The sequence below is a fragment of the Betta splendens genome, chromosome 15 (assembly GCF_900634795.4).
Source record: "Betta splendens chromosome 15, fBetSpl5.4, whole genome shotgun sequence".
NCBI lineage: Eukaryota > Metazoa > Chordata > Actinopteri > Anabantiformes > Osphronemidae > Betta > Betta splendens.
Window position 1 is genome coordinate 18212957 of NC_040895.2, and position 12500 is coordinate 18225456.

At 49.9% G+C, this 12500-nt stretch overlaps 1 protein-coding gene across 1 annotated transcript in view; it reads right to left on the reverse strand.

Moving 5' to 3' along the window:
• Window positions 1-12500, reverse strand: part of atrnl1a (attractin-like 1a) — a 76771-nt gene that overhangs the window by 12763 nt on the left and 51508 nt on the right. The window contains exon 11 of the mRNA XM_029175049.3: window positions 9228-9323. Within this exon, the coding sequence (XP_029030882.1) occupies window positions 9228-9323 (96 nt within the window). The remainder of the gene's footprint in view (window positions 1-9227; window positions 9324-12500) is intronic.

A 12500-nucleotide genomic window follows, 5' to 3' on the forward strand; every position in this document is an offset into this window, starting at 1 on the left:
ATCGCAGTGAGTGAGACAGAACGCGAGACCAGGAGTGAAAATTAAGAGCGAGCGATGAGGCTGTGGTGCCAGCAGAGGTGAGCCAGGTCGGCGTGCGTGGAGTCCAGGTGGCCCTTTAAGTGAATTGTAAAATCCTGCTGAGCTGTCGCTCCGGTATAAAAGCATCCTCAGCTGAGGAGAACAGAGGTTCTGACCCGTCTGGGCCTCTCTCTCTTTTTATTCATATTTCAAACATCAGGTGCCACTTAAGGCCAGAACACAGTTTTGCTGACTGTGCAAAGTGAAAACTGGCTGCTGGACGGGAGGAGGTCCAGTCTGCTGCTGCAGGAGGTTCCAGCTCCCAGTGGATGGTGGCTGCACCGAACCACTGGGAGAGCGCGGGGCCACAGTGCAAACACAGGCACCACAGACGGACAGCTGATGCCTCCGCTCCCGCGTCTCTGGGTTTTAATTGAACCAGCCTTTATTTTTCCATTTTTTTCCAATTCAAGCACAAGCGGTTCCAGCGCTGATTGAGCTGAAATCATTTCTGAGGATGAAGAAAGAAAATCAAATTTAACCAGTGTCTCTCGTGCCTCTCCTGTAGAATTCAATAGATTTGATTTTATAAATAAACCTTAAGAAACAGAAGGTTCTATGTTTAACTCTCCTGAAGCAGAGAGCTCCTGTGACATCTGGATACACACCTATTACCCACCAATCACAGCACACAATGAGGAAACGCCAACAAGGTCACACTCAACCTTCCCCCGGCTCGGTTCCTCCTCTCATGTCCGTTTGCTTTTCTCTCCTCATTTATCACCCAACGCGCAGAGAAAACGGGGCGTTTCAAGTTGTTTCCAGAAGCGAGGCTGGATTCAATAACGTGTCAATCTCTTTCATCTCCTCAGCTTCCTTCCTGCTGCCGCTCGCTTCAAACACCTTAGAATGAAGCGGCCGCTGAGTCACGCTCACAGGTCACGATGGAGACGAGGTCCAAACGCACGCGCGTCCTGAGGTTCCTGTTGTGGACACAGTGAAGCAGAACCAAAGCCGGTCCAACGGGCTGTTCGGCAGCGTGGCTCTGGTTCCGCTCGTACAGTCTGGACCCCCGCAGACGCCCCCCTCCGCATGCTGGGCGGCCTCAGGGTGTCTGCAGGTCAGAGGTCACATACACAGACGAATGCGCCGACGGTGTGACGACCCGACCCGACCCGACCCGACCCGCTCCACGTCGCCGGCTCCGTCTTGCCCATTACTCCCATCACTCCCATCACTCCCACTCTATCGCTTCCTCCTAATAGCCTCCAACTCTGTCACTCTATTCGGCTTCTGCCGTCTCATTTTCTCCCTCTTTCTCTCCAACATTAGCGACACACGGCTGTGCAAATTGTGTAGAACTTCTAACAACTCTTGTCTACGTCTCTGTGAGCAATGACCTGCTGGTGGAGCGTCTGCACCGCAGGGGGGCGTTTGAAGGAGGACCGACATCCTGAAGCACATACAGTAGCAGTCTGTTTGTCAGCAGCCTGACCTCCAGATTCCACCACAGACTGGAAGACGGCCGGACGCACACCAGTTTAGCTTCGGCTCAGAGGCAAATAAACTTTTGTAATAAAGTGCTTTTTAACAATCAAAGGGAAGCGCAGCCACTGTGATATCAAGTGCAATCTTCCACCAGCGCTCGTCTTATCTTCGCCCACATCAGCTGAAGCCTCAGGCTCCGTCTGAGAACAGCAGGATATTTGTTATGCTGACTGCGGGTTTTATTACAGCAGGTCTGAGGTTCTGAGCGCAGCCTCGTATTTAAACCGGGGTTTTAGACAAGGTCAACGCGGCTAAATCTGAAAACTAACACCTCCACCGGCTTCGTGAATTTACTCAGTGCTCATCATCCAGGACGGTGATGAGTGTGCATACAGACGGAGGTGGAGCAGGTCCAGTGGTGCAGTCAGAACCAGCTGGAGCTCAACACACTCAAGACTGTGGAGATGATGGACTTCAGGAAGAACCGCCCCCCTCCACAATCACAGTGTCTACCGTGGACTCCTTCAGGTTCCTACGGTCCACAATCACAGGTCACAGGACCTGAAGCGGTCCCACATAGACACAAAAAGGCCCAGCAGAGGTTGTACTTTCTGGTCAGCAGAGAAGATCATCAGGACTGAGCTTCCTTCTATTGAGCATCTGTACCGGTCCAGACTCATTAAACGGGCAGTATCATCACTGCGGAGCCCGCACACAGACACAAACGCTGACTCCCTTTGAGCGGCGGTCGTGACCCGAGCGGAGGCTGCGCCCGTCGGCCTCAGCTCAGTGTCCAGTCCCTTCTCCACCCATCACGCGTGGCCGTGCTCCGCAGGGAGTCTGCTGGGAGGAGCCGGTGCCGCTCAGGGAGCGAGTCAGGCTCAGAGCGGTTTATAGAGACGATGGTTCCGGATGTGCAGGCTCCAGAACACAGAACCGGCCGTGTTACACATGACAACGGAGGCAACGTTCCTAATTAAAGCCGATCCATCCCGACCTTTAAACCTTGTCCTGCTACCGTTGAATCTACAGTTAATGTGAGGAGTATCTCATCCCGCTGCAGGAGACAAATGTGCAAATGGAGCATCGATTCTTTTTATTGCTTTCAGAGTCCAGCGGTCTTTTCTTTCCACCGAGTGATGTGCCTACAGTAGTTAAAGCAGCAAATCTGTCTCACCAGCGGAGAAACATTACACACGGCTCCTGACCTCTGACCTTTGGAGTGAATGAGCATGTGTTGCCGCGCTGTTTTCTTCCTTGTGGCATTTGAAGGAGTTGGATTTTTTTAATGAATAAAACAAGTGGAAAAAGCACCATTTGCCATTTACATTTGGATTCTGCTTGTAGCCTGAGGGGAGGGAGACGGGGGAGACGGGGGAGACGGGGGAGACGGGGGAGCAGGCAGACACACTGAAGGTGTTGCTTCGAATAAAGAAAATCCCTTCTAGCTCTGGGAGCACAAAGCGGAGTCTTTATCGCCGATACATCAGAGATCCACCAGGAGATACGCACGCCTCGGCCCTCCTCCTTTTCTGCCCCAATCTTCATCACTGCTGTGCTTTATGTCTCATAAACTGTTTGATGTCACCTGCAACTGGTAAACAAGTTCACAAAAACATCCTGCAGAGAAACCACTCAGCTGCATTATCCTGACAAGCTGGAAATTATGAGCACGCAGGCACACAATGGTTTAAATAAGCTGAAATGGGAAGTGAGGAAAACAGAGAACGGGAATAATAGGAGACAGAAACAAAGAAAATAAAGCTGGGATAAAATGTCGAAAAGTTATGAATGGATTTGGAAAAAGAAGGACGACGAGCAAAGAACAAGGAACAGATGGTGGATGAAAAGGTGGGAAAGGCAGCAGAGGTGAGCCAGGAGCAGGAGGACGACAGCAGCAGCAGCAATGAGGGATGAGCGTCTTCACACGCTCTGTGGATCCAGGCAGCGGCGCTGAGACGCAGGCGAGCGCTTCGTGGAGTCTGAGGACCGTGTGTCGTGTAAAATCAGCCTGGATGCAGCATTTACAGCTAATTATTCACAGCTGTCACCTACTGGAGGGGTAGTGTGTGTATAGATGCTGCTGCTCTCACACACACACACAGGAACGCACGCACGCACGCACGCACGCACGCACGCACGCGCGCGCGCGCACACACACACACACACACACACACACACACACACACACACACACACACACACACGCACACACACACACACACACACGTTTTCTCTCTTCAGTAGCAAAACAGGTTTATTGTTATCTTTGCACACGTACGTTTATGCTCAGTCCACAGCTTCTCAGCTCATAAAGATAAACAGACAACACTAGTTGCATTCACAGACACAGGCACTGTCTCGCAGCCTCCACTTCCCTCCATTGCGCCACGGTTTCTGTCCGTCACTGCATCCTGGAGTCGACTCATTTCTCTGAATGCAAACATCCAAAAGCTCTATTTTACCGACTCAAAGGAATGAGAGGCGTCCACTGAGCAGCAGAAGCGGCGGCTTATCGCAGCCCGTGCAGACAATGAGTTGGCCGTTTACTTCACGACCTCCTGCCTCTCAGACTCTCCTTCACGTTCTCAACCTGTTCTTTTCCTTCACCCTCGTTAATGTCCTTCTCTTCTCTTCCATCTTTCCCTTTAATTACTTCTCTCCACTTGTTTATTTCCTCCTCCAGTTCCACGTCTGGGTCACCTCCATGTCTCACACCTGCTTATTACAAACATGGTCGTTCCTGAATTTCCATTTTAATCAGCACATTGGTGAGCGAATCCTCTTACTGCGAGGGAGGACAGAAGGGCCTCTCCACAACCCGCCCGCCTCCCGTCTCCTCCCCAGGACGACAAATGAATCATCGCTCTAATGCTCATGAAAACCAAACTTATTCTGTCTGCTCTTAATTCACAGGCTGGACTAGTTCTTTCATTCAGTCCTCCCTCTCACACACACACACACACACACACACACACACACACACACACACACACACACACACACACACACACACACACACACACACACACACACACACACACACACACACACACTCCTCCGTCCGCTCCACCTCTGCTTTCACTATTAGTGTTGGAAAGATTAATTTGTTTTGTGCCTGCCAGCGATGTGAAGCTGCATCCACAAAGAAGGACGTGCGCACACACACGTGCGCCAGCTTTGTACTGTATAAACGCATGTGCACGTGCACCCACAACATCGCTCCGAAGGCCATCATCATTCCTGAAAATGGTTTTCCCCTCCAGATCCAGTATTGATGGACTGCAGAGGAGGGTGGAGATATCGATCCCAGAAAAAAAGAGGAGAACGGAGAAACAAACTCATCATTAAGAGAGTAAAGAAGAAAAGGCTGGATGGAGAAAACGGCCTAATGAGAACGAATATGGTTTGTCACTACAACACACTCCCCCACCGATGAACTACTGCCAAAATATCCACAAGCCTCCATCGTCATCACGCAAATGACGAGCAACAACAGGCCTGTTGGTTGTCACCAACCTATAGTTTTTACCATCACACCATGACGTAACACGTGACGTGTTCAGAAGCAGAGTCTGCTGCCGCGTCGTCTTCATCCATGAAGTGACACCAGCTTTGTTTGCTCTGTGCTCCTACCACGCGTATGTGGCCTCACTACAGAGAAGCAAGAAAGCACGCACACACCTAGACACATACATAGACATGCACGCACATAGAAACATACATACGCACACGCACATAGACACATACAGACACGCACACCTGCAGCACACACATAGACACGCATGCACACACACACGCACATAGACACATAGACACGCACACACGCACTCCTGCAGCACACACACACACACACACGCACGCACACACGCACATAGACACATAAATAGACACGCACACACGCACTCCTGCAGCACACACACACACACACACGCACGCACACACGCACATAGACACATAAATAGACACGCACACACACACACACACACACAGGCTGAGTGTTCAGGACATAATGGGCACCTGCCTGGTCAGCTGAACCTGAAGCTGGTACTGAACTGCATGATGTAGCGTTGGACAGAGAGCTGGAGGATGGAGAGGAGCCAGAGAGGAGGGTGGAAGAGAGCAGAACAGGAGGACAGAAATGTGAGGACAGAGGAGGAAGATGTTGGAGTGTGAGCGTAAGCGCTGCAGGAAACCAACGCTTTCAGGGCTGGATCACTGCAGCGTTCGTCCGCACACAGACTCGTTCAAAGGCGTTTCCGTTTCTGCTTCTGCTCTGATTTACGACGTTCATGAATTCTAATTCCAAACCTTCATTGACCTCATCAAACCACCACACAAACGCTGCTGATCTACGTGTTTCTCATGATGTTTAGAGGCTGTAAATGAGGTGAGAGGGCTGAGAACATGTCAAACACGTGAAACATGAAGAGCAAACAAGCGCTTCCTCCAACCGTCTCCAGCGTCTGTCCAGTCAATAAACAGTGACTCCAACGTCTGTAATCGAAGCCCTGGTTCGACCCAGTGCTCTATAAACATCTTATACTCACTAGTTCACCACCAACAAGGTTTGAGTCATGCTAATTCACAAACAGTGAGGAGCAGCTTCATCAGATGTGTTGTTTTACAACCTGTACATCACTGGATCACAGCACATCAAGTCTCCAGTTAACAGATTCAATGGACATAACCTGCATCTAAGATCCCAGATCTACGCGCTCTGCTCTGAATATTCTACTCTAAGCAACAACGCACACGCGGAGAAATCGGGCTGAAGCTTCAAACACAGGCTCACTTCTGAACCAGGTAATCAACTTTTGAGTTGTAAGCCTCTGACAGAACAGGCTGCATTTCTGAGCAGGAGCTGCTTATTGTGGTCATTTATCAGAGCCGGGTCAAAAGGTTCAGCCTCCAACTCCTCCTTCAGTTCAGTGAGCAGCGACGTCTCAACGGCTTTATTGATAACTGGGAACGTGAGTGGCTTTAACCTGCTCAGTAACACACACACACACAGACTGTGTGTGTGTGTGTGTGTGTGTTACTGAGCAGTGTTACTGAGTGTGTCTGCAGCTACAGGTGCTACAGGCAGCTGCTGTAATAACGTGGCCTCAACATTTCCTCCAACCTGATGGAACAGAGAAAAGCTTTTTGTTAAGGCACAAACGGAGGACGAGGAGGAACGTGTTGGTTTTAACCTGGTTAGTGTTGACAGAGCTGTGAGTTATTGACTTAATAACAGCTGCGTGTTGTGTGCGAGTCCACGTCGGCGCCGGGGGCTCGTGAGCCACAGGTGACTGCTGAGTTTAACGCAGCCGGAGGAGTTCACAGGAAGTTGGTCCCAGTGCCGCTGCAGCGTTGTGGGTGTTCTACCTAATCTCATCTGCGGTCTTCGCCTGATCGGAGCCTCTGTGTCGTCTGATCGACCCTGCAGCCGTCTGCAAGCATGTGCTGGGGAGTCAGTGTTATCCAGCGTGCATTACTTCCAGGTGTCATAAATATTCTTTATCTGCCTCTCTCTCTTTTATTTCCTCCCCTTCATGCACCCATCCGCCTCCACCCACCAACCCTCCTTCCTGAGACACATTAAATTCCTGCAATTGAAAGAATAAATACGCCACATTAAAACACAAGATGTGAAATTGATTCATTTCTTGCTTTAAATAGCATTATGAAAATGGGAGAGCGCCGTTAATCAGGGGAGGTGGGAACTGGTTTTGGTGGGCGGGGGCGTGCGGATGCGAGTTGCTGAGGGCTCATCAGCTTTACGACGTAACGGCAGAACTTTATGGAGGCAGTGGAACATCGATTTATGCTGATGAGTCTGTCTGAAACGCAGTCATGACACGGCGTGAAGCTCTGAGGAAGGTGGAGGACGGAGGAGGTGGCGGTTACTGCTCCTGAACCACAGCAAATGAATCCATCAGGATCAACTCGGTCCGTGCACATCAGGACTTCTACATGTGACTGTAGCATTTCTGATTTACAAAGCAAACGCCTAACGCTCTGGACTAGAGTTTGTGAAGCACACGCGGCAGGAGAAGCAGCTGCTCCCTGGAGGGAAACCCTGTTAAAGTCCCTCTCCAGACTCCACAGGTCACCGCTGCTTCCAGCTGTGACGCAGGCACTTTCAACCTCAGCAAACCCTGACACTTCCTTCAAACAGAAGCTCTTGTTCCAGCACTGCGTATAATTGCAGGTCCCCAGAGGACATAAAGCGCGGCTCTGAGTCCTGGGGGATCTGAGCACATCACACGTCCCCGTGGATCTGTGTGGAACCTCAAGAAGCGGGAGGCAGGAAGTGAATGCAGTGGCGGCATCTTGTCTGCTGTTGGGGACGTGAATCACACAGCAGGTGGTCAGTTCAGCTCACACTACGTTTGTTTTCCACTGAATAGAAAGGCCTTTTTCTTACATTGACATTTCTCTTTACTTCTGTGCCTGACTCACTCACCTTCCCTCCTCCTGGCAAACTAAATCACTGAGCCAGCGTGGAAACAACAGGTGTTGTTTTCCTCGCTCGCCGTCTAAACGTGGCATGAAATGGGCCGATGATGACTCTATTTGATTAACTATAGTCTGTGACTCCGTGGAAGCAGGACAACATCAAATAGCGGGACAGCATGGAAATGTTCCCTCTGCCTCATTCATTACACAATTATGCTAAGCTGCATGCTTGACTATGTACCAGATGTTGTGTAATTAACCTCAGTGTAAAGATAGCGTTCTGCCCCATTGTCTCTTACCTTCAAGAATGAAATGGACACCAGGCTGAGGCTCAGACAAGTGGAGGGACCCCTGAGGTTTAAATGTGTACACGAAGCCAGCGGAACCAAGTCAAATCCAGCAGAGCCACGACTAATCACGCATCATGATAGAGACCACATCATTGTCTCCGTAACCTTTGGATTCAACTGTGTGAGGACAAGATTCCAAGACAATAAACACCCTATGAGACTCAACATGAACCCACGTTTGCTGCTGAGACACAGGAGTTCAGGAGGCACAGGTCGGAGTGCGTTTGTGTCAGTGTCGAACAGGACAGAGAAACACACAGTGATGCGTTGACACCTTCATTCAAACACAGGACGCAGGAAGACTTCACCAGGGAAAAAGCTTGTAGCCAGAGACAGCTTAGGTCCTTCCCACAATGCACTGCTGTAAACCTATACAGCGTCTGTGACAATGAAATCACATTTAATCAGTACAAACCCAGAGGGTAGAATAACCTCCCTACGACCCACTAGCAGGAAAGCACACACCCACTTGCTATTCACCAAGCATCACTCCTGCTTATCTAAACCCTGCACGTGCCCGTCATTGAAGCACGACTCGCTCAACAGAGGTGACACCATCGCATGTCATTGCAGAGAGGCTGGAGCAGCTCTCTCAGCGCCACGCTGCCTCTGGAGGACCCTTCAGCTGAAGGTGAGAACCTCAGGACAGCGGAGGGAACCGCCTCCGCTCATCTGTGCTGAAGCTCGTGTTTAGCTGCTTAGCAGATGTTCATGCAGTACAAATACAGCTGAAGGCTCAGCTGCTTCAACTTTACCAGCGCTGAGCTGCCACATTTCTGCTCCACCATGACCTGACAGCGTCCAACTCACCGGAGGCTGTGAAGTGATTCCATTCCAGCAAATCTTTAACAACACGGTCCAACGTGGTTTAAACGTGTGCGTTACCGCGTTTGGCTGCGTTTGCATGTGTTGGTGTCCGTCGCTGACCTGTAGCAGCTCCTCTTGGTCACAGCCCACGTCGAGAGCAACAGCGACCGAGGCGAAGGGACGACTGGCCATCTGCTGCCGCTCCCTCATCAGCTGCTGCAGAGGAGACACACAAAACAACATGTTACATGTTCTTGGAACAGACGCTACTGACACTCGGGAGGAGAAACAAGCTCCTCAACATTAGTCAGTGGGTCACAACAACTCCACCTGCTTCTTCAATCAACTTGAACTCTGATTAGAGGATACAGGAAACAAAGGTTAGAAAGGAAGAAAGAGGAACGTGGGAAAGATGGAAGCAGTGATCAAAGCGCAGTGGCAGGTGGTGACGGGACGGAGGGAGTCAGAGAAGAGGAGGGCAGGCCAGCTCCTTTAATGAGGAAATGTCAGACGAACAAAGAAGTGCTCAAAGTCTGCAAAATGGGAGCATGCAAACAAAAACATCCTCATCAAACCGTCCGCAGCATCAGACGTTCGCCGGTACCTGACTTCGTGGGACAAAAGCGCTCTCATCCACTCTGCTCTCCATCGAGAGCATGTTTCCCAGCTTTTTCCACTTCACTACCGACATGTTAATGGGGTTTGTTTCCACATTTAGCTCGGGGGCGGCCACCTGTTTCACGCAAAACAAACTCATTTCTGACCGATTATGTGCCAAGCTTTAATTATCAGCATGTTGCTTTTTGTTTCGTCAGAAAATCGGATTTGTTTGATGCTGCCTCTGTCGCACGCAGGTAAAAGCAGAGAGATTCAGGATGTTCACAGGAAACAAACATTTTAGATCATTCTCTAACACGTTTGCCTGAAATGAGAATTAATGGATTTGTGTGGGAAAATACAGTCAAGTACTGTAGTATCGAGACAAAAGATGATGTTGGGAAATGATGTGTTCTGTCACAGACTTTAGCCACAGGCCAACAGAAAAAGACTGCGTCTGCGTGTGTCTGGCTTCAGCGCTGCTCTCTCGTCTCCCTGCACTCGTCTGCCTCCGTCCTCCCCCGTTTGAAAAAAGCAGCACGTCGGCATTAACTAGCTGTCAGGTAGCGCTAGCGTGCTGCCGGCTCCTCTCTTGCCAGTGTCAGGCTCTTTAAGCATGAATGAATACTACACCTGTAGCTACAGCAGCTAGCGCGCCGCCATGCTGGCTAATGTGATGTCTTCTCTTGTTAGCCGTCATCGGGGCGCTAATGCTACGGCGATGACAGTGTGCGTTGCTAGCGGTGCTGGTAGCCTCCTGCTGATGTCAGCTCAGATTTGTAGGAACTCTGTGAGAGGGAGCAGGAGGACGTCCCAGTGTTCTAGGCCTTTGGAGTGCAGGTGTGTGTTATTACCAAAGTCAGTAGACGTGGTAGCTCAGCATGTTCATAAAGGTGGACAGCATCACCAAGTCGCCCATTCAGATACTGCGAAGTCCATGAATGTCTTTAAGTCTTTGTGACCTTTTTCCAGGTGAGGCTGAATATGAAACAGCAGCGTGTTGGGCCGTGTGGTGTTCTGGCAGCGCTTCCTTCCCTGAAGCAGTGATGGTGGATTAGACAAACTGGTCAAGGTGAGCCGGGTCACGTGTCTCCGCGTGTGCAGTGACTTGATGAATCAGTCTAGACAGTGGATTTATGTTAGCACATTAAAAGTGGGAGTGATCACTCACTGCGAGAACGTGTGGAGTCCAGTCATGACGCGTGTGGCGTCGGATCAGGATGCTGAGGTTTGTTTTTGTGTGCTGCTGCATATGTTGTGTGTTTACTGCCCCTCTGACAAGTCCTTGAGTGGAGAAGGACACAGCAGCGGCGTCTTCTGCCTGTCGGGCTGTAAATCAGCCATAAAACGGCTAATTAACCGTTCTGCACTGTAAACAAGCAGCGTCGCGCTGGACTCCAACTGGATCACAAACACAGGGACAAACACAGGGAGAGGAACGACAGCGCTGAGAGTCGCGTGTCTGAGCGCGCGTTGCCAGTTTCCTGAAAATCTAAGTAAATCTGGGGGAAACACACAGTTAGCATTTCACACGAGGCCGTCAGTGGGTTCTGGATGGGCCTGTGTTTGTCTAGCCTCAAGGCGACCACGGCGTCCAAGCTTCCATTCATCCATCCAGACACGGAGGAAAAGCCAGAGTGGTGCAACAATGAAGCCAATCACATGGCGAATTATGCTTCTCAGAACGCAGCTCAACCAAAGTAGCACCTGCGAGCTCAAATTGCCAGTGCTGCTAGATGGATCAGAAATATCTGTGTAATGTGCTGTTTGCTGATTTCAGATGCACTCCTGTGCAAATAACAGGTTTTACTACACAATGAGCGGCTCGCTGCTACTACGGCTGCAATTACACATCAGCTGAGTGAGGGCAAAATTATAGCAATGTCAACACATCTGCAAATAATAACATCATGCTGTAGATGTTCCATCTCTGGTGGGAGGTAAATGCTGCATTTAGGACTCTGCTTAACATATTAACATGCAGAAACCAAATGTAGAGAAGGTACAATATACTTATAGCAGGTATAATCTTTATGATTAATTACAGTGAATAAGTAAGCGCTGCCCTCTCTCTAAGCACCTCCGGTACTTGGACCTCACTGAAGCTCAAATGGTCTTTTGGGCCTAATCAATCATTTAAAGGCTGTTTCTTCTTCTGCTGGTGTCACTGTGGGTTTGTTACAGATGCTCCACAATGTACAGATGCACAAAAACAGACAACAGATGCGCATCATTGTTAGAACCCCGATAGACATCTCCACAAGTAATACACAAACACATATTCATACAGCAGTGATTGATACTGATAAGTATTCAATTATTCCCTCATTATGTGGCTTCTGAAGCTCAGAGTGTGACTGCAGACAAATAGGATTTGCAGCTTTGCCTCTTGGCATAAAATATGATATGAGCTGGTGAATGAAGAATGAATCCATCCAGGCGCCGTGTCCACAGAGACACCGCTGGCCTGATTGTTTGATACAATGCAGCTGCTTTACAAAGGCCACACTCTCAGATTTACATCACAAAACCCTTAGAACCAAAATGTGTGTCGGGCGCCGGACGCACAAACACGGACCAGCACACACTCCTCTGGCTGCTGAATCTGTATGCCGGTGACATCGCAACGCGGGCTTGATAACAAATCTCATTTCCGGTATGTTTGCCAAGTTCCCAGACGGCATTTGTCTCCTGGCTGAATGTGGGGAGTGGGATCTGAGTAGAGTAAACAAGGGCACCAGATATCCCCACTGATAGAATCCACCACTAAGACTGAACAAGGCACTCGAGCATCTT